The sequence below is a fragment of the Tribolium castaneum genome, chromosome 1 (assembly GCF_031307605.1).
Source record: "Tribolium castaneum strain GA2 chromosome 1, icTriCast1.1, whole genome shotgun sequence".
Taxonomy (NCBI): Eukaryota; Metazoa; Arthropoda; class Insecta; order Coleoptera; family Tenebrionidae; genus Tribolium; species Tribolium castaneum.
In genome coordinates, this window is record NC_087394.1 from 33,001,511 (window position 1) to 33,023,337 (window position 21,827).

A 21,827-nucleotide genomic window follows, 5' to 3' on the forward strand; every position below is an offset into this window, starting at 1 on the left:
CTGACTACAGTATTTTTTCATTATTTTGATCATTAATTAATTTTTTTGACGATTTAATATATTTATGGGGTACATAACATACAATTTATTATTAATATTTTTTGTTAAATTATTACTTTTTTATAAAAATTTGAAATGTTATGCAACCAACACTGTACACGTGCACACATCGTAGACTATATCGATTAATTTAAAGGCGATTTCAACCGTTGTATGCGTACTTGAGATATGAGTACTGAAAAGTACTATTATACGAACGATTTTAAAAGAAACACAATTACAATAACAATAAAAAACTGGATTATTAGGCATTGAGGTACAATTGACTTGAGGCTTCTAACCACTTGTCTTTTGGATCTTAAAACTCGGTCTTTATCTATAATTTCAATTTCCTTTGTTTTAATGTTGACGCAGCAGCAGGTCAATAGGAGTCATTTAATTTTTTTTCAAAAATTTGCGCTGCGCATCCTTTTTAAACACTGTGCACATGCGCATTACAACCACTGGCTAGCAGAGGCTGCCAGGGCTATGTAAAGCGACGTTATTGGTCGATTAAAAATAAAGCTTTCAGCCACCGCAAGGGAGCGCATCGGTAGAAATAAATAGGCAGCACAAATTGCACTTTGTGTTACTGTGTTACCTAAACAGGCTTTGGCTGTGGGCTCTGGTGTCAAAGTCTGTAATACCGACAGCACAAATGTCAAACAAAACTATCAAATGGTCGAAACCCCATTTTTAACGATTTTGTATGTGATTTTTTTTACCTTGTTATTCAACAAAATGCATACAGCAGTGCATTTACTTTGGTTTTAGTTTTTACAACTAATAAAGTACTCTTTGAATTCGTGAGAGGTAAACCAATAGAAGTAAATTAACGTATAACAAAACTTGACTCTAGAAAATTAAACGTGGGCATGGGACTATAACACTGTTGTTTGTTCGGTACAAGGGTGTACCAACAATAAAAGGCCCATATTTGGTTTCCCACATCCCATCAGTAGATACAAGCCGTCAAGAACCCTGGATAATGTAGTTTGGATTGCCAGTTGGCTGTTATTAATAAATTTTTACAATATTACAATTTTTTATTATGAAACATTTTTTGTACTCTTTGCACATATTTGCAATGACAGTTTTTAGTAATTTGTTACTAAAAACTGTTGTTGCAAATATTTGCAAAGATTACGAAAAATTATAATATTTTATGACTAAGTAAAGGCTGGAGTCATTTAAATTTACCGCCATTACGCTCGCGACCACCTACTGATGGCGCTGCAGTCTCTCAACCGCCACCAACAAGGAAAGAGTCAATTCTATCTATCTCTTATTCTATGGAGGCTGCAGAAAAATGGCAGCCGCTGTGAGTGGTCCTGTAGGTCCAATTAATCAAACAAATTTAGAAAAAGTAGAAAGGTAAGTTGTGTAAATTTGTAAAAAAATTAACGCTTGGCATGTTTCGATTAGAGTTGTAACTGCAGTTTTTCGTATTTTAATGTTTAACGCTTTTATAATGGTTGATGGGTGTAGCAACCTGGGAAAAATCAATAAGACGCTTTGAGGTCATTGTCGTTTTTCTTTTCAGCTTTTTGAGTGATCCCTTGTATAACGAAAGTATAGAAAGCTCCTTGAACTACAATACGCGGCTATGTATCGAAAGGCGATTGCGACTTCCCTTCATAGACACTCAGACTGGGGTCGCCCAGAATCATTCCTCATTATTTATGCACAAGAGACAGCGGATCCCTGGACTCCTACCAGGACAGATCTATACGTACCCGCGCCAGAGGTGGCGAAAGAAACGAAGGCAGTATTTGATAATGAATTCACGGGCCTTTGCAAGGGCGACAGACTCAATGTTGGACGGTGATGCAGATATGCACAATATATCTCAAATTGAAAATCCTGCTCTTCAGGATACTGATAGTAAAGATAGTCAGTTGTTGAAAGATGATTCAAAGGTGTGTTTTATTACTGTTACAAAAAAATTCTCACTAATGAGCATTTTTTGCTTAGGATTGGTATTATGATGATCAAGATATGTTAGAAATGGACGCTTATGATGAACCCGATCAAGATTCTGATCTGGATTATGAGGAAACTTACAGTAAGAGAAGTAAAAGGAGAAAAAATACAGGACGGGTAAGAAATTTTATTTGCTTTAAAATGGTTTAGTTCACTTCTCAAAATAGAGAGTTAAATGATTATTTTACTGTCTAGGTCATCAAAATTATGCAAATTGCTTCTTGTTTCAGATAAAGGTGAAAAAAACACTATTTGTTATTTTCTAATACTTTTGGTGAAGATTTTAGCTAATTTATTGATAAGGAAACATTTATTGTATTGATTTAAAATCGTCACTTCTCTTAAATTTGCATTCCTGTCTTCACAACGAAAATTTAACTGATCATATCAAATTATAAGAAATTAGTGTTAACAAAGGCAATAGATGACAAAATAAATGTTCAGCCAATGTATTAATAAGTCTTCATTTTACTTGTCGTTATCAATTAATATGATATGTAGTTATGTAGTTGTTTCTAAGTTTATTCTAACTTATATTAAATTAATACATCACAGTTTGAGTAAAAGCAATTTATAAATTGTGATATGCTTTGTCAAGAGTAATAATAAAAATAATTTTTGTGGCTTGTTTTTGTGACATATTTTTGAAATTGGAAACATTTGTTATTTTGTTTCAGGGTCGAGGTGGCAATGATTCACCTAGCACTCCTGGAAGAAAAAAGGGAAGTGGCAGAGGCCGAAAAAAAGCAGTTCACAGTTTTGAACCAACGCCTGGCGATCCGGACAAGCCATTTGCTTGTGAACGTGAGTCTTATTTCTACTTTTTTCCATAATTTTAATACATAAGGACATTGTTTTATCACGTAACTACCATGATTCAGAATAATTTCGTCATCAAAAAGTTGGAATATGTACTTGTATAATTTCAACTGTGACGCGAAGTGAGTCCCAATTTTTCTATCTATTTTTGATGATATTAATTATGGGTTAGAGTGCAGTTTATCTTAAAATAAATTCAAAAATTGGGATTCCAGTCTGTATTTTACTATTTTACTGTGTAATTATTACAATGGTTTGATAGATTTTTATGAGTGGTTTTACGAAGCGATAATGTGAAATTTGAATTCAATAATATTCTTAAGCCTGTATTATGGGTATTGGTTTGGTTTGGAAAAAGTACATACTTCAATTAAATTTAAAATTTGGAGTACAATCAACCTGGTTCACCTTAAAAGAAAGAACTCTGTGCTTGAGCATGTAACATTAAAATAATCTTTTAAGAACTATGTTGAAGATGATTTGTAGTTCTCTTAGCAATAATAATGTTTTGAATGCTTGATGCTTAGTACAGCTTCTTCTTATTGTTTAGGCAGGGACTCGAACCGAAACCATGCCATGTGTACATAACATCTCCTCCTATCGTATATTTTGTGCCTTTTTTGTAGCGGTTCCAAATTTCGGTTCGGGTTCGCTTACCTGGCGCTTTGGTTCTCTTTGAGCTACACCTAGTTTGTCTGTCGCTACTAACAATTGACAACACGTTTAGAGGGCGTATTGTGTGCTTTTTCTTGTCGCAATCCAATTTTTGAAAACAATCGGTTCCAGTCCCTAGTTCTATTCATTTCAAAATGATGATCTTCTGAACTACAGTGAGTCTACAAGTATTCAACATGGTGGTATTAAAATGCTCGATTTTCCGTATCGCTTATGTACTAACACGTTAATACTTTCCATCTGTCCAACTAATAAACCCGACTGACGGTAAATCTTCAAACAGCGCCAAGAAGTGTCGCGTGAGCAGTTGTTACAGATTGATTACACATTGTGGGGGCTTAATCTTCTCTCATTGTTTCCCATAAGCCATTGGCTTTCAGAAGATGATCGTTTGAAATTCGACTGTAACATAAATCATCGTTAATCGTGTAATCAAAAAGTGGAATTCGGCATTTTTTTTTGAAAAATTTCAGTGTGCGGAGCGCGTTACAAGACTCGACCCGGGTTGACATACCACTACAGCCATTCACACAAAGAGGGCGCTAGTGATGAAAACTCGCGCGACAGTAACGCCCCCACCCCTTCCTCGCAGCTTGGCGCCGCGTTGATGCAGGGCCCCCTCGGCCTCAACCCGCCCATGATGGGTGGGATGCTGCCGGGGCCCGTCATGCCTCAGCCGCCCATGCTGGGGGGGATGGGGGAAGAGGCCCCTACTGCCATACCTCAAGGGCCCGCCATCCAAGGACATGTGTATCAAGATAGTTATGTTTCCTTTTTGAACCAGACACCCGGTACTGCCTTTATAATCTCTTTTACTTTCATTTGAGTGTTATTTGCATGCATGAGTAGTTGGAATGATATGCTCTATTAGACCAGTTTTACATTTTTATTTAACTTTGTAGTTCTCTTCAGTAATTTGTATTGTAATTTATTAACAAGTACCAGTTCTTAATTTTTGGCAGTTAAGTGTATTATTGAAAGTATCAGTTCTTACTGCACACTGACCAATAGGGCGCGCACACGTCACCTCCCCCACTCTTCTAGACCGAGGTCAGCTGTTTCAGATAATTTGCATCAAGTCGTGCTTTCACTTTGTTTCTTTTTTTTATCTTTTGTGTTTTTGTAACCAAAACCCTCAAAATATCCAGTGTTTTAGTTGGGTATTTGCATTCTTGTAACTTGTTTTATTTTTGTAATGAAATAATACAAACCATATACAGAGATTTTAGACACATGAATGGAACCCCGCGTTTCGAGCCTAAACTATGTTCCTCACGGAAACTTTGATTAGTACATCATCAAATATTTTAAAAATGTTGTCATTTTTTAAGAATAAAAAAAATTAATAACTAGAAAACTAATAAGAATTTCGGAAAAAAATATTCTTGCAAAATGATCACATTTTTAAAGTAGTTAATGGTGTACTAATTAGTTTTTTCGTAAGTCACATAGTTTATACACAAAACGCGTGGTTCTACACTTTGTCTAATTGTATATTTTTCAATGAAATGTCAAAATGTGTTGCATAGAATCATCAATAAATAAAAAAAATACTATTTTTTGGCACTCCTCGTAGAGGCCAGATGAATTTGTTTTCATAGGTGAGTTATTTTAAAACTAATTATTTGGATGACCCAATGTTTAATAATTATTATTGTTAGAGCTTATTTATCTGTATCTATATGTATTGTTTAATTTTTTTTATAAAATAGTTACAAGTGTGCGAAACATTCGGTATACAAGAAAAAAAAATGAAGCAGAAACGAAATGAAACTACGCCTCCCAAACAAATTATATGGAGCAACTTGATGTTTTCTGGAAGAAAAGTGGGAGAGCCTGTGGTGCACGTCCCTATTTAACAATTATTATGTGTTACCAAGAGTGTGATTTGAGCATGAGTGTATCTTTTTATTTTTATTTTTTTCACCGATGGAAATCTATACCAACAGATTACATCACAGACGAGACGAGTTAATCTATTGGGACTGATTTTCCATCGATTTTTGATTGAGGTGACCCGTTTCATGACTTTTTATTGTATCCTTTTTAGAAGAAAGATAATGGTGGAGTTAACAGAACTGTATCCTACAGGTACACCGGGTCGTCGAGGCCGTCAGCCAAACCCTCCTCCACCCTCTATTCCTCCTCAAATCATGCAACCACCGTCACAATCCAACACGCCTCCAACGCTACCTCCCAACTTACCTCCAGCACAGCCCTCTCCCCCTGTCGATGATCCCCCAATGCCTGTCTTGCTTCCCGAAAAAATCGATCCTCCCCCTTCTACGTCAATGGACTGCGGTAAAGATAAAGCGGCACCTAGTCCGTACTGTGACTTTTGCTTAGGCGATTCAAGGGAAAATAAAAAGACTGGCGTTATGGAGGAACTAGTATCATGTTCAGATTGCGGGAGATCAGGTAAGAACGGAGGAAAAAGCGATGACAAGGGAAATAATAAGAAAGGGAGGAAAAAAAAAGTCTAGTTTAAACTGTTGAAGGTTTAGTTGTTGACCAATTTTTAAAGGGCGTTGGGATTTTATTCTGATAAATGCAGCTAGTCAGCATCAGACTATTTATCACATTTACGGTGCTACTAGATGCGTTTATTTCTATGTATCATATTTATAATGTGGGTCCTATACCTGATGTTTTAAGAACATTCGAAACACCACTTTATCAAAATTTTAAAGTAGCGAATTGTTGTAAAAACTGTGTAAATGTTGCGTCTTAGTATTTTTTCTGGTAGTTGAATCGCTGAAGGACCAATACTGGGCATTTATATATTATATAGTTTTTGTCAAGGTTATTAAGTTCTAGTACTAACGAGCTGCCAAAAATGTACAAAATTATCGACTTCTCTTTATTTAAGCTCAAACTTTTTTTTGTCTGTGATAAATATTTTAATACATGAAACTTGAATTTTGATCTGATGATGATTATGGTAAGAAGAGGAATCTCATTGTCTCACATAAAAAGCCCTCTAGGATATTTTACATTTTAGTAGAACGTAGTCAAGGAGCAAAAATAAAAAAAGCTTGAAGCAGACTCAACAACTTATTTATTTGAGAACAATCTGAACAATAATTTTAATGTCCAGTATTACACGTTTATCTGTTCCTTTCTATAATTGTTTCAAGCAGTTGATTTCGACTATTAAAACTACCATTGATTGTTCATAGTTATTTTAATCTATAGTTAATTGATATATAATAGATAAACATTAATCAACTGTATCGTGCTTTAAGCTAAGTAAAATTAGTTAAATATCTTGCCAGATAGACTGGATTACCAAATATTTAATTTTTAGTTGGGTTTAATTATATTCAAAAAAATCCATATTGGATTGTCTTCCAAAATTTAAGGATTTATTTATTTAATTAGTCAAGGCTTATTTATTCACATTAACATTAATTTGTATATGGGCAATACTTAAAGATACTGTACAATTTAAACAAAAATTACACTAAAAAGCTAACACTTAATTAAGCTCTATGAGGGCATTATTTTTGACACAACGTCGTGATACGGATATTGGAGATGTTAGTTGGCATTGTTTGTAAACACGAAGCTGGATTTAGTAAAATATTTTAGTCACTTTTAAGATGTAATAGTTGAAAACGGCATAAGACAAGATAATGGACATATTTGTTACAAATTCCCCATGATAATGTAAGTGAAACTCTTTAAATGTCTCAGTATAATCGTTATTCACTTTCATTATCGTGGGCTTTCAAAGACTTTGACTTATGTTATTCAACTATTTTTTAACATTGTTCTAGTGGCACTATCTTTGTGAATATTTTTATATACTGACCTTTAAGCAGTTTGTAGTTATGTCTATTATTTAATGTTATTTAACGTTTATCAAGTATTGCCGAGACAACAAAGTAAAACTATTTTAGTCAAATCGTTCACATAGTTTAATAATTATGTGCTATAGTAAATGAAACACTTGTATTTGAATGTTTTTTACACCAAGACACGCTCATGTAAAATGTGTGCTGTAAAAAGCATCCAAATTTAACATACACTGATGAGTTGTAAGAACAGTTATTTTCCAAGATTAATATTATTGAAAAGTGTATCGTGAAAATCGTGCAATAAAATGATGCCAATACAACAAAATGTTGTTGTTAATTTTTCAGTGCTGAGGATTGGTGCACTTCAACTTATGTACATTTTTCTATAACTTTTTTTCTAGTTATTTTAATGCATTGAAATTTTGCTATTCAAAATTCTATTATTTTGATGCATTCAAAATAATATTAGAGAAAAATTACGTAACTTGGAAAGTCACTGTTCTTCGGCACTCGATACCCTCTTCCCCTCCATCCCCAAGGTAAGTAGGTTCTACTAAAGAGTAGAAATTTCACAAAGAGGCAACATTTAGTAGATCTTTTGATATTTTTTGAATTTCTTTGGAAAAAACAAAACCAACTGTTTTAATATCTTTCTATTCAGAATTTAACGCTCTGTCTTTATTTTAATTTTTTTACAACAAAAAATTTCCTTTTTAGTGTTTTTAAAACAGAACTTTGATGGACTTTCTTGTTTAAGTGCCCCCTCCTTGAGGAATGGCTACTGTGCTACACAGCACATGATCTAAGCAACTTTTAAGGCTGAAGTGTTGATCTTTTACTTTAACTTTCAGTTAGTACAACTTATGAAATAAGAAAATTTTAATACTTAAATTACAACGTTTAAAAATAATAACACTACATTTACGGTGCCTTTACATCAAATGATCAAGCACCACGTGACCCTGGGCAATGCTGTTGCTTAGTTACTTGGTCATGTGGCTCTTGATTATTTAAAATTGGACCGACACTATATTTCATGGCACATAAAATTAGATGCTTAAAGTCTTAAAGGTAAGCAAACGGAACACGTTCCTTAACGAATCTTTTTCAGGACACCCATCTTGCCTCTTATTCACCGAAAACATGAAAATATCCGTAAAGAAATATAGCTGGCAATGTATCGAATGTAAATGTTGTTCCGTGTGTGGTAATTCGGACAACGATGTAAGTTTAAAGTTTTGTTACGCCATTCGGTATTATAATTTTTTTCCAGGATCAGTTATTATTCTGTGACGATTGTGACCGTGGTTACCACATGTATTGTCTCTCTCCGCCTTTAACAGATCCTCCTGAAGGATCGTGGTCCTGCAAACTGTGCATCGAGCAATTCCATAAGTAATTATTTTCAAGTGTAAACAAGTTACTTAAACAATTCGAAGTTTTCCATTTGTTTCAAGTGTAAATTTAAATTAGATTTAGTTTAAGTATTTTTTTTATAAATTAGTACTTAGGATAAGGTTAATTATATGCACTAGGTACTTAACATGATTAACATAGTACTTAAAAATTACTTTGGCCTACACTAAACTACTTTAATACGGTTTATTTTCTAAGAGTCCATTTTTATTGTAGCTACCTCGACAAATTTATTTATAAGTACCTATCAACGTAAGTTTGCGACGATACTTTGTTTTGATACTTTATATTCAACTGTGACAATATTTTAACAAATTATATATTTTTCATGTATGATTGCCCATGTAATTACTTCCATGGCAAAAATATATGTACAAAAGTGTGTTAATTGTTTGCGATTCCCCATTCTCACATTCTTTTCTGAAAATTGATTGAAAAACTGCTTAAATTTTTAGTGGCTAGGCAACCAATTATACACGTTGCTTTTGAACAAAACTTTAGTTTCGAAGCGAAATCGTCCCCTTTATTAGATTTCATTAATAAAACGTTATTTTCGGCACAAAACCTTCAAAAGTTACTATAAGTACGCGTTGTATGCATTTCTAATTCAGCGGCGCGTCTTTGATACGAGACGTTGCAATAATACGGTGATAAGGTTTTATTTTAGAGCGTAACAAACAACTCGGCTTTAGATAAGAGGGTGTTATCAGTTTGGGCTCCAAAATTCATCAACTGTCTTATTAAAATCGTCGATAATCAGCCCGAATAACGTGTTTTTTAAAATCGCGTGACGTCGATTTCAAATTGCGCGCGCTAGGAAACAGATGATTTCTGACTTGTGCTTTTGTTGTGACTCACATCCGATTCGTGTCCTAATACTGTACTGGTTTGTTGATTCTCGCCTTGTTTTTTCGAAAATCTCTTCAAAATTTGTGTTTTCGATGCCAGTTTTTTCCCTAGTGCTTCTGTACATCACCGTCCACGAATTCAGGTAAGTATTGTGCGGAAAAAGCCGTGCTAAATGCTGTTTTTTTGCGTGAAACTTGAACAAATATGTCACCAGAAGTTCCTTGAAAAGTGTTTCATAAAATTAACGTTGGAACGCAATACGTTCGAAGTACGCAACAATTATTGCTTTTTTTCGTTATTTGTGTTCCAGACGATTGGTTCTGCGTAGTTTTTCATAATTTTTGCTGCTCCTGGGGGGCACAACCTATATTTGCCCAGTTCTTTGTTTTCGTAGGTGCACGCTGTGGCCTACTGATGCCCAATTTTCCCAAAAATATGACCCCTGCTAATGTTAGAAATCCGCTCATTGTAGAGTTTATGAGGCAGGAAGGTATTTTTGTTGTGCTTGAGAGCGTTGCTTTTTTAATTTCATTGCTAGGAGCAGATGTTGTAAAAAGCCCCAACTGGGTTTGTTTGTAAATACGTTTCAATGAGCAGACGGTTTTAGAACCATTTCGGACATTCTGGTTCTAAAAATGACTACTTTATTTCACGTTAACGTCTGTTCCCAAAATAATTCAATGATTTTACAAGAAGGACTGGTCTGGGGTTGGGTTCTGACATTATTTGCAAATGCAAATTTTTTGCTGTATTTACTAGTTTTGTACAAAATACTGCATTGAAATGTTTAAGTTTCAAGGAATTGCCATCCCTACTTTACATTTATTTCCTCGAATGAATAACCTTTGTAAGTGTTGTACCTTGTAATGAAAAGAATGTTTAACATTTAAATTGCTGTTTTATCGAAAAATGTTAAAATATTTTATCTTTGTACTGTTTTTCTATCCGAACAATGAAGAAAATATTTACATTGCACAATAAAAGCAGAATTTTTGTTTAATGACTTCGACCAAAGCATTTTTTGCCAACTTGTACATTGATTATTATTTAACACATTAATTACATAAATACTTCATCAGTAACTCGAAAAAATTTGTTAATTGTTCGTTAATCGTTAGGTTATCATGTAACAAACACAAACAACGATAAAGGTGTTGATAATTAAGAGCCAAAAATTAAAAACTGTCGCTCAAATAATCAACAATAAGACGAAATCTGTTTACAAAAATTGTAAGTGTAGTTCGTGAAACAAATATCGACAAAAATAATTAAATTAATGTCAACAGGCATCTGCGTCCTAAATTTTTGGGCCTGATAACATCGTAATCATTAAACGTATCTTTTGATTAGAAATTTGTAATTTTATTTAATTAAAATCTTTGAGGACAGTTAAGACAATTTATATTGAAATTAAGAAACTTCTAATTCGCTATTTAAATTCAAAATTGTTTAAACAGAGTTAAAGTTTATTAATGAAACACCCTTTATTTTTCTGCATTTATTTATTGGTCGATTTTGCTTAATTTTTGAAATATTATTATTATTACTTATTATTTTAACATTTTGGATATGTAATCGCAATACATCAATACATATTCTTTGTTTTTGCACGTCACAAAAAAAAACTCTTCCAAAACTACCAATAAAAATAAAAATTTGGTATTAAAAACGCAAAGTTTAAGGAAAACTTCTCAAAAGAGTAAAAAAGTGTAATTTTTGAGGCTTCTGATTAGATGATTTTTGGTCTGAAGTATGTGTTTAACTTCTAAGCAGAATGTAATAAATAAAATGGCAACTCTTGTAAATGTGTTGGAAATTCCGACTTTTCAAAATACGGAAAAATTCCAGCCGTATTAATAAAACCCGTATTTGTATGTGTTTACAGGTAAGAATAATCTTTTTTGGCATAATGATCTTGTGGTTGCATTTTGAGCAGCAGTTCAGTTCTCCTTGACGGACTCGTGAGTAACGTCACGTACAAAAAGGATTTTCAATAATCGTGATCTCAATCTTTTTCAGATCTTTTATTTCTGTTGCAAATTGAGATCTGCCATTTTGTATGAGATTGTATTTCGGTTCAGCTAGCAACAAAATATTACCCAATAAAAACTTGATCACATAATGTAACATAATAATAAGACTAAAGATAATAGGGGCCCATAATTTACTTTTCATGATATCACCACAAACCATTCTCGTTCGCTGCATTTATTTTGTAAGTCGTCTTTACAAATATAATCTGTGAGCAAAGAGTTTTCTAATTATAAGTGCTAATGTTTTTTCGTTTGGTTCAAGGCGAAAATATTGCTGGAAACGTTTTGAAGTCGGTTTGTAATTTGAAATTTCCACTCTGCTGGGACATAATAACATCTTTCTTTTATGACAGATGTTCAGCATAGTCTAGTTTTGCCTAAATAAGCGGATGTCTCACATTTAGTTCACTTGACCCTATTTATTTAAATGCGGGGTCGATTTTTGGGGAAATTGTAACGATTGTTTCTGTTTTTTATGTCAAACAATTAAGTTTTAAACGTCATTTCTGAAGAGATCGCAACAATTTGTAAGCAGACCTTTATCAGAGTCATTCTGAATAGATTAAATTTTAAATCGGTGTAATTTTTATCATGTGACAAACCGTAATTACTGTGAAAATCGTTCTGTGTGCAACTGTTGCCGTGATTTGGGATTTGAACTTCAGGTTCCCCTTCAGAGTGGGTTAAAAATAAACGCAAGAAAAAGCAGATAATTTAAGATTAATCAATCTCTGTGATGCGAGGTTATCAAATGAACGTTAATCTAATTTTTAAAAGCACCTACATGGCAATTTTCAACTGCGTATTGTAAAATAAGTGAAAAGAATTTTGTGCAAATCTAAGTGCGATAAAGTTGTAACAAAGCCGTCATTTCCTTTCAGATAACCTTTGGTAACTTTCATTCGGTTTACGTCTTCATTTTCTCCCCTGATGTGAAGGATTTTGTTAGAATACGAAATGAAGGAAGAAATTTTAGCTGCTGTTATGTTCTTTATAAGGTTCATTGAGAAAAGCGACAAGTTCCCTCAAGACCAAATCGAAAATTTCAAAAAGCACCTAACCGAACTTCTCATGGAAAGGTAAGTTGTTTTTTTATTCATCAAGTTTCATTCTGCGCGCTATTAATCATCGAGTCAAGTAACACAACTAGCTGAATAGTGAACTGATAACAATACGTGCCTACGAACTTTGTAAACATTACTTTAAATAGCAAGAACTTTGACTTTGTAGATTAAATATTATTGTTCTACGTATGGTTCAGTTAAAGGTACGCGTACTATTTACGTATCATAATGTAGTACGACGATATTTAACTTTGCGACTGTTTAAAGGTCCAGATTGAGTAATTTGTAATTAATTTTTTATGTAACAAAACGTCAGAAAGCCTTGAGAGTTTACTTGAAATAATAATCCAAGACCTAACAAAGAAGCGGAGAACGTTAAATTGTTCCAGTAGGTTTCTTTTAAAACTTTATCTTATCATTTTTATCTTGTCTTTTGGGCTTTGTGGGCAAACAGATTTAAAATTTACGGAACGATTTATTATTACATCACTAAATTGTGAACAGGTATGGCTAAATATTTTGATTAAACCGATTGAATTATTAAAATATTAAACAGTTTGCATAATAGAAATAGACTTCTGCATGGTAACAACTGATCGAATAAAGACCATGATATAACAGCGTTTTTTGTGAGTAAATAGCATCAGTAACCTGAAATCTGACTGAAATTATTCAGACTTACGAAACTCTCTGCATTCATTTTAAATTAACGTTTTTAGTTTCACATTTTACGTAAACTGTTTATAAAATAAAGTGGCCACACATTTAAAGTTTAAATATTTATTCCTTGCAAGTAATTAAATTGACGCATTACATTTGATAAATGTTTTAAATTGAGGATTAAATGTGTACGTATTATTACAAAAGTTAATATTTAAACAGTAGTGAAAGTAGCAAACAAAAGAATAATGCAAGAACATAACGAATTAGTGTCGAACAACCAGCATATGAAAAGCTTCATTGTATAATTTATTTGAATGGGTACAATCTTGTTGATGTGGAACTTTCTTTATTGTGTAAAAAAGGGCGTTTTAAATCATTGTCACAAGTCAAAATTTATGAAACCTTTGACATACTTTCGGAAATGACTATGGTAATTTTCTGTAAAGGATGCCTCATTTTCGAAACTTTTCCAATGAAAATGCCCTCATTTACCTTCAAATAAAATATTTTGTTAAGAATAAAACTAGGTTAGACGTACGAATATTATCTTAAATTTGGTAAGGCGTGCCAGAAATAGAAGCAAATGCGTTTGCGGAAGAAAATAGTCTTTTCGTTGCTTGTAAAACAAAAACTCTTTGTGTAGAAAGTGGACACTTTAGGACTGATTTAATTAATAATAATTTTGTCAGAATGCACTTTGGTGGTTTTCTTTTTTGTTCTGATTTATTGTCTAATTAAGTACACATGTTTTATGTTAATAACGAAGATGTTGACCATAAAAATAATTTAATGTAACTTTAAAATGTGGCACTTTTTGGGTTACAATGTAATTTGAAATTAATAATTCGACAAAGATGATTATGATTATGATTTTGATTATTTGTCATACATTTCAAACTCTCAAATAAACGAGAAAAGAAACAAAATTGTGGTGAAGAATGAAAAATATTTCAAAAAATAACAGTCAGTGGTATGATAACGTAACAATGGCAGGAAATTGGTTAGAATACTTTTTCACTTGCTGATAGGAGTAAAGGCAATTGTGGTTGAATAAAAATATGCATACGTGTTGTGAACAATGATAATCATTTAATTAAAATTTTGGGTTTATTATCATTAAAAATGTAAGTTTCTAGTTATTGAAATAGGAAATGTCATAAAAAGTTGGTTACTTAACGCCAGGTATATTGAATTTAATTTACACCAATTTAATTTATTAAAAGTAAAAGTTTTCATTTGTGAATGTCGAACATTTTCAATTTAATTCAATTGGCCATATTCCTAGGAGAATAATATACACATTACCATTCTTTTTATAACAATACCTTATTATTGACAATACCAAGCTTGAAAATAATACAAAAAGTCACCTTATCTTTATTGTACCAATAAATTTAACGATCCTTATCTTTTTGACATGCATTACTTTCACCAGTTTTCTAAACATCAATAAGTTTGTGATTGTTCGGACTGATAAATCATAGCTATAACCTTGAACTTCTTTGTTATTCTAGGATCGCAAATGATTATTGCCCAAAACTTGTATCATAACAACCGGTGTCTTTCTGTGTTGTTTTAAAATTAGTAGAAGGTCGAAAAAATAGTTTCCCATGGTAGTAAACAGACCAGTCATAATAACTGAAGCGTAGTAAAATTTTAAGCATAACTTCTGTAACTAACATTGAAAGTAAAGCGTCACGGGTTGTGATTGATCAGCTTCGTGTGCGTTTTTGCGCGATAATTACTCATTGATCCGAACATTTCAAATTCCGAAATTGAATAATCCCAGCGATCACGTAATTGACGAATTTTTCGATTACGACAGATTTGAGAAGCATTGGTTTCCGGAACTGCCAACCAAGGGTCAGGCATACCGATGCATCCGCATCAACGGTGTCAGCCCCATCGATTTGACCTTAGAACGTGCTGCCAGCAAATGTGGTTCGTCCTACAGCGATCTTCGATTGCCCACTGAACTGACGGTGTGGGTTGACCCTAGTGAAGTATGCTACAGGTAATGATGAGTCGGCAGTATCCTGTTTCGGGTCACTTAATTGTGTTTTTGTGGCAGACTTGGCGAATCGGAAGGTTCGTACTGTACGTTAGCTACTTTCCCATCAGAGAACCGTTCTTCCTCATCTGAGAATTCGACTCCAAATTCAACTCCTCCTTCGACTCCTCTCCAGGAAAAACTGTTACGTAAAGTACAAAGACCACCGTATCAAAGGTATTCAACCGACTTTCCGAATAAATATCGTAACCCCCAGAACATGTTCATCTCGCCGTTTCGGGTCAAGACAGCGCATGAGGTAAGTGTTATTTCTGTTGGTGCACGAAACGAGTTTTGATGCTATGTTGTCATTTAGGGGAATTTCAATTTGGGATCCAATCGTCAGCTGTGCAGAGGCTCCTATCCCACGAACCCACCGTTCTATAAAAACATGAATATGAATAGAACGCACTACAAGAACGTATGTAGAGTGTAGTAGTTCGTCTCATCTTTTTTTCTCAAGATTGATTAATGGTAGATGGTCATTGTTCATGATTAAGTCACCAGCTCCCATCAGGAATAAAACTAAAATATTTGCAAAGTATACAAAATACTTCCTTCGGAACGAACTGGTGCTTTAAAATTTACACTTTTATATGTATAGAGTTCAGGTGCCTTCGTGTCATTATCTGTATATTTTGTAATTTCATCATATTTTAATCGAGTCCAAACTATAAGCAGTTTGTTTTTAGGTATTATGAGAACTTTTATTTCGTAATTTTAAGTTTGTTGCTGTGATAAACTTCTGTCATGACAGATAATGCCATTTGCAATATTTTGCATTTTCATTTAAGGTTTTCTCTAAGGAAACTCTCACTCACGATAATTAAAACGTTAAATCAACAATAGTTTGCTTTACTTATATTAAGTATGTATATTTGAGATTAGTTCCTTTAGTTGTTAAAACTCACGTGCAGTTCTTTTAATCATTGTGAGTGACCCGTTTTCGATCGAATCTGCATATTGTGATTAGCTTTAATCTTAAAGAATTCTATAATTTTCCACAACTAAGTCATGTGATTTTGTGTACATATTTGACTGAATTTTTTATCGTAATTGCCAAAAATTCTAGGAGTATCTGTTTGTGTAAAATGACATGCTTATAGTTTGACAGTTGAAGTACAAATTGTTGGAATCGTTCAAAATGCGCATATTGTTTTTCATCATTTGTATAATTGTCTTCGTCTTGTATATGTTCTCTTGTATATAATTGTAAATGTGTTTTTTGTATTTCTGTCGGTAGTCATCGGGAAGCAATTCCCACCAACGCATTTGTGATCATTTGACTTTCATCTATCGTTAATCTATGAAAGTTGCTTGTTTTAACGAAACGCTTGATTTAAGGATTTGTACTTGTAATTTCTCTCGTACTATTATTTTATAAAGTTATTCATAGTTTTTAAGTTCTCATTATGGTATGATTAGTATTCAAATGGTTCAATTATTTTCAATTCTCTTGGCGATATCGCATCCACCAGTCATGTTTCCAAATCTCCGTGGTCCAATTACATCGTCTCTGTAGTGTATCTGTCTGTAAATTAATTTTGTACAGTAGAGTTATTATGATAGGAATATTTGGAAATGTATGTGGTACAGAATTATCCTAAGGTATTAATGTCTAATTTAGTCTACGCGTAATGTAACTTCGACTGATAATGGTACAAACTAGATTGTGATTAAAGCAGTGGTGTTATACGAAAATGGTTATGTTACTTAATGACATTTTTAATGATTCTGTACGATACATAGATGCTAGGTTTGGTTCTAAGGTTGATTAATACATGGATTATTTGAATATCAAACATTAAAACGAAGACTAACAGGGTTTCAGAGCATGATGGATTAGCAAAATGAGGCCTAACATAGAAATTTTTATAATGAATTTTTGTAATTTTTTACTTCGCTTGCGCTAATTTGCATTTAATTTTTAATTAGAGAATGATGGTTTCATTTAATTAATCCACCTGTTACAGGTTTGTATTAGATATTTTAAACAAACGGATTTCTGGGAATTACGTACAAGTTGTCTCTCGTCGCAGCAAGTGCAATTAAAATTTGAACAATTGTGATATTTACTTCTAAACTCCAAATTTTTAACTAAATTTTACAACACGTATGTAATTCTTTGAAGTACCTACACTTTTCTGTAGAAATTGTATCTAGGATATTAGTGATGTAATATATTGTGTAGCCATAGAAATATATTAATGTTAAATATTGCATTTAAAGCCTGGCATTTTCATTTCGTTTCCTGTAATTCTTGTTTTCGAACGACAAACAGGTGTTGCCGCTACAGAAAACTTGAAAATCGAAGTAATTAATTGAATTACAAGAAAAACTACTCGCTGAGACGGAGTTGAATCCGACGATGCGATGGACGGTCTACTAAACAGGAGATTTCACGCAAGGATGAGGCGGCTATTATTATTCAAGGTAAGTTCCTCGATATGGGCACTGCGTTATTATCCAAGGGGGCTGTTGTGAGTTGCAACTCGGCTACAATATTCGGTTGGTATTGGCGTAATTTCCATGCTGGGGAAGATTTCGGCGAAATTGAGTCACGAGTTTGTCGTTTTCTTTAGCACTTTTATTAAAATAATGAACGCATTCAACTTTAATGCAAATTTACAACTTATATAAGATGGAAAAAACCATTTTTTGTTTAGTTTGGCGGGATGGTATCAGATGTTCCGCATCTAGGGGGTCGAACTTGCAAATTTATTTATTAAAATCCCATATAATTGCCTGCGGCTTTGTTTTGTGGTAATTACAGGTCTAGGTTGTGTCTGGAACGTGTGTCCAAACAATTCTACGCATTAATTTGGTACATGGCTGTCCTAAGTTTATTTTTTTAGGTTTTTAGAATTTAATTTCTGTAACGGTTTGTTCACCGTTCGACGTGGTAACACCAGAATTTAAATGTTTGTCAAGAACCTTAACGCTCTGATATGCGACATAAATTAAATATAACAGGAAACTGTCAGCTTAATGTTTCATTTAGTTCGGATTTTCCGATCTAAGGAGGGTGTAATTTTGCTAAACTCTTTTAATTGGATAATTAAATTTTTATCTTGAAACATCTGCATACGGCATTTATCTAATTGTGTTGTTTCTTTGTAATGGACTCAATTTATTGTATAACAAATTATGTAATCTGTTACAAATCAAGGTTAATCTTATCGCAATTATTTGATGCATTACCCAGAGGTGGTATGGAATAGTATTTTTGCATATGAGAAATACGCAATCTCATTGTTACAAGATGCCTCAAAAAAGAAGTAAAAATTATTTTGCACTTTTGTTTTACTTACTTTTAATTTTCCTTAAAACAGGTACGTTTTTAAATAGTTTATTTGTCCAAAAATAAAATTAAAAAAATAACCTTCGCCTAAAACGGAAGGAAGCTGATTAGCCACAGAAAGTAAACATAAAATGAATTATCCACAGTGTACAATAGGTGTGGATACGCCACTTTTGGTTACATTGAACTTTTCCGGTTCACTGCTTTCATCACATTTTAGTAAGTTCAGAATTTCAAAAATATTATAAACACATGCAAAAAATTCCATATTATTGGTAAAAATAATTTCTAATTACCACCTTGTACTCGTAAAGAAGACAGAAAAATAATGTCATACTTGAATCTCCGAGAGATTCTTCCAGTTTTTTTAAGACGAAGGATTTCGTGATGGTCATTGGATTGAAAATGAATCATCAGTATATCTGTGCGCATCACTCAAGGCTTTATTTCCAATAACAATGTAATTCAAAATCCGGATTTGTGGTCAGAACATTCTTATATTAAGTTTTTATATCACACAAAAAATGAACTAAAATATAAATGTACCAAAAATAGGTTGTTAATGGAAATTGATGAGATCCTTATTATTTCATCTAAATATAAACAAAATAAGCTTTTTGTCCAATGTTTATTTTCAGTTAAAAATTTACAAGGCTGGCCATTGACACACAACTTGTATTTTTGCATAATACAGGATGGTCTTGTTTAAATTGGATTTTGGGAAGTACCGATTAGTCACCAATCAAACAATTACAATAGACAGCTTTTAACACCAACAAATGCATTGCATAACAACAGCAACAAGTACGTGTTTTTTTAAATTAACTGTAAACCATCTTCGAAGAATAATATATCTGGTGGGGAGGCCTAAAGTTTAAACATTTCAAGATCGACACCGGTACATGCCGGTACTAAAATGTATTTTACAATGGGTCTGCGAAACACTTTAATTTTTGTGGCTTTAGTTAGTTGTGTCTTAGCTTGTAAGTAAATAGTGTTTAGTTTGATAACAAAATTCTTCCATAATTATTATTTTTGTTGTTTTATCTACAATTCAAATTTCAGATTCAGGCGAATTCGTCCCAAAATCCTACTACATAATCGACCAGGATGGTCACAAATCCGACGTCGTCTACTTCAGGAGTAAAAGGGACGTGGAATCGTTCCCCCTTTTCCGGGTAAAACGTGGGGGCGGCTCCTCATCCTCTTCGCAAAGTTCCGCGTCTAGCAGCAGCAGCAGCGGCGCCGGATTCGGGGCTGGGGGCGGCGGCGCCGGAGGCGGTGGCATACCGTTCCAGGGAGGCAGCGGTAAATAGTTTTTCAAGCCAGTGACTAACACGCATGCCGAAACATTTACTAATTTTTTGGCCTATTTCTTGATCGTGTGATATTCATTTAAAGACTACTTTCCGGGATTCATAGACCCTGGATTCGCTGAATTTTTCAACAGCAACTTCGATGCCTTAGCAAAACTTGCCAGTAGTACCGGTGGCGGCGGCGGCGGCGGAAGCGGTGCATTTGCACATTCTTTCGCCAGTTCCAGTTCGAGCGGCTCTTCGGGGATTCCCTCAGGTTTTGGAGGTGTTGGCGGAACGGCGGGACCCGGATATAAAGGGTAAGATGAGTCAGTGTTTATAAATTGTTGTGATCAAAGTATGAAAGCGAAATCGCCTCAAGTTAAAAATGAATATTTTCGTTTAAACAACTCATTTTAGTGAAGGCTACCTTTGTTTAACCGAATTATTAGAAATATTTGCTTTGTTAAACAGGTATTGCATATTTGTGGATACGTGGGGATTTTTTCAACTAAATACACAAGTTTTGGGTTTTTGCCATTTTTTTAATAATTCTTTAAAACGTTTGTTGAGGTATATGATAGTAAGATTCATTTATCCATTAAACTTTGCACAAAACACGTTGTTGTAATTAAACGTGGATTCACCCAATTAGCAGCACTGAAATAATATAAACATTAATATTTATGTCCATGTTATAATTTCTAAGTATTGCGTTCTTTTCCAGTGCTTTTATAATAACAGGTAATGATTTATTTGACGTAAACGTGTGTATGAGTCGGTTATTGACGACTAAAACCTGTTAGTGATAAAGATTTAATTTATTCGTGTACTTCTTCAATCTAAGCAATCAATAATAAAAACCTAATTAGTAGATATACTCATTCGTACTATATGTAAAGTATGGTAATAATTAAATACTTTAATAATAATAACTTAATATATTTGAAGTGTTTTTTACAGTGGACCAAAATTTTTGTAACTGATGCCGTTTTCACTCAGCTATTGAATTAATTAAGCGAAAGTGAAAAACGAACCGTAAAAGTGGACAATTCATTTAAAAATTAGTCATAATGTTTCTCCCTATAAATCAGCTATCTTTTTTAGAATTGTAATCATTTAGAATTAATTAGAAAGGGTTTTAGATAATAAAACTTGATTCACTTGGTCCATTTCTTTACGGATTTCCACCATTTAAGTTGAAAATATACGTTTTTCCCCGTTGTTTGAAAAAATTCATAAATTTAAATCAACTAGTATTTTTTTATAATTTATAATGAAAATTAAATATGCGAAATGTAAGAATTCAGAACATCTAAAGAGTGTAAATATATTTCTTTAAGATAGTTTATAAATTTGAATACGTGACTGTTAATTTATTTTTTTTTCAGACCAATTTTATTTTCTCGCTTTGGTGAAGATACTGGTAATGGTGTTAAAGTTTCAAGTAGCGCTCAAGGACCCAGAGGAGCCTTTAGTTCGAGTTCGTCTTCAATTGACAGTGATGGAAAAATAAAATATTCTGTGAAATCTGGAAAATACTAGTACTCGCATTTATGTAACTTTAGTATTAGGGATTATGTATACGTCTTATGTCGGTACAATAAAGTATAAAAAATGATTCTTAGCCAGGACTGTGAACACATACATCATTTTATTTTTATGTGGACACCTAACACCTTTAGATATTTATGTTTAAGATGTTCAGCATAAAATCAGTGATTTTGTATTATTTTTATCACAATATTAGGTTTCCTGACTATGTCAAAGGACGAAGGTGGTATTTTAGGGCAAAAATAAGGAAAACGACAATTTTAAATTCGTCGCGACGTTTCGAGCT

General features: G+C 33.2%; 3 protein-coding genes across 5 annotated transcripts; all 3 read left to right on the top strand.

Moving 5' to 3' along the window:
* Positions 1-1,281: 1,281 nt before the first annotated feature.
* On the top strand, positions 1,282-9,115 carry LOC655725 (zinc finger protein ubi-d4 B). Its single transcript, XM_008201849.3, has 8 exons — positions 1,282-1,413; positions 1,583-1,958; positions 2,014-2,139; positions 2,700-2,826; positions 3,990-4,307; positions 5,608-5,934; positions 8,428-8,540; positions 8,590-9,115. The coding sequence occupies exons 1-8, from the start codon at positions 1,349-1,351 to the stop codon at positions 8,713-8,715; spliced, it is 1,578 nt and encodes a 525-aa protein (XP_008200071.1). The 5' UTR covers positions 1,282-1,348; the 3' UTR covers positions 8,716-9,115.
* Positions 9,116-9,375: 260 nt separating this feature from the next.
* On the top strand, positions 9,376-17,619 carry LOC655815 (protein BTG1). The gene is made up of 5 exons (XM_962375.4): positions 9,376-9,723; positions 12,496-12,693; positions 15,167-15,355; positions 15,413-15,650; positions 15,708-17,619. The coding sequence occupies exons 2-5, from the start codon at positions 12,572-12,574 to the stop codon at positions 15,825-15,827; spliced, it is 669 nt and encodes a 222-aa protein (XP_967468.1). The 5' UTR covers positions 9,376-9,723; positions 12,496-12,571; the 3' UTR covers positions 15,828-17,619.
* Positions 17,620-19,514: 1,895 nt separating this feature from the next.
* LOC655901 (putative lysozyme-like protein) lies at positions 19,515-21,614 on the top strand. Of its 3 annotated transcripts, none has more exons than XM_971050.5 (4): positions 19,515-19,675; positions 19,758-20,000; positions 20,094-20,307; positions 21,379-21,614. In XM_971050.5, exons 1-4 carry the CDS (start codon positions 19,609-19,611, stop codon positions 21,530-21,532), a joined length of 678 nt encoding a protein of 225 aa, XP_976143.2. In that variant the 5' UTR covers positions 19,515-19,608; the 3' UTR covers positions 21,533-21,614. The 3 variants fall into 3 exon arrangements, with proteins under 3 accessions (XP_976143.2, XP_008200072.1, XP_008200073.1); XM_008201850.3 differs by having other exon boundaries at positions 20,115-20,307; XM_008201851.3 differs by having other exon boundaries at positions 20,160-20,307.
* Positions 21,615-21,827: the final 213 nt, after the last annotated feature.

Bases quoted from the DNA above. Each gene is read 5' to 3' on its own strand.
- LOC655901 (XM_971050.5), top strand. From the start codon at position 19,609: ATGTATTTTACAATGGGTCTGCGAAACACTTTAATTTTTGTGGCTTTA. The intron at 19,676-19,757 runs GTAAGTAAATAG...TTCAAATTTCAG, and splicing joins AGTTAGTTGTGTCTTAGCTT to ATTCAGGCGAATTCGTCCCA. The intron at 20,001-20,093 runs GTAAATAGTTTT...ATTCATTTAAAG, and splicing joins ACCGTTCCAGGGAGGCAGCG to ACTACTTTCCGGGATTCATA.
- LOC655725 (XM_008201849.3), top strand. From the start codon at position 1,349: ATGGCAGCCGCTGTGAGTGGTCCTGTAGGTCCAATTAATCAAACAAAT. The intron at 1,414-1,582 runs GTAAGTTGTGTA...TTTTCTTTTCAG, and splicing joins AATTTAGAAAAAGTAGAAAG to CTTTTTGAGTGATCCCTTGT. The intron at 1,959-2,013 runs GTGTGTTTTATT...TTTTTTGCTTAG, and splicing joins TGTTGAAAGATGATTCAAAG to GATTGGTATTATGATGATCA.
- LOC655815 (XM_962375.4), top strand. From the start codon at position 12,572: ATGAAGGAAGAAATTTTAGCTGCTGTTATGTTCTTTATAAGGTTCATT. The intron at 15,356-15,412 runs GTAATGATGAGT...TTTTTGTGGCAG, and splicing joins CCTAGTGAAGTATGCTACAG to ACTTGGCGAATCGGAAGGTT. The intron at 15,651-15,707 runs GTAAGTGTTATT...GTTGTCATTTAG, and splicing joins GGGTCAAGACAGCGCATGAG to GGGAATTTCAATTTGGGATC.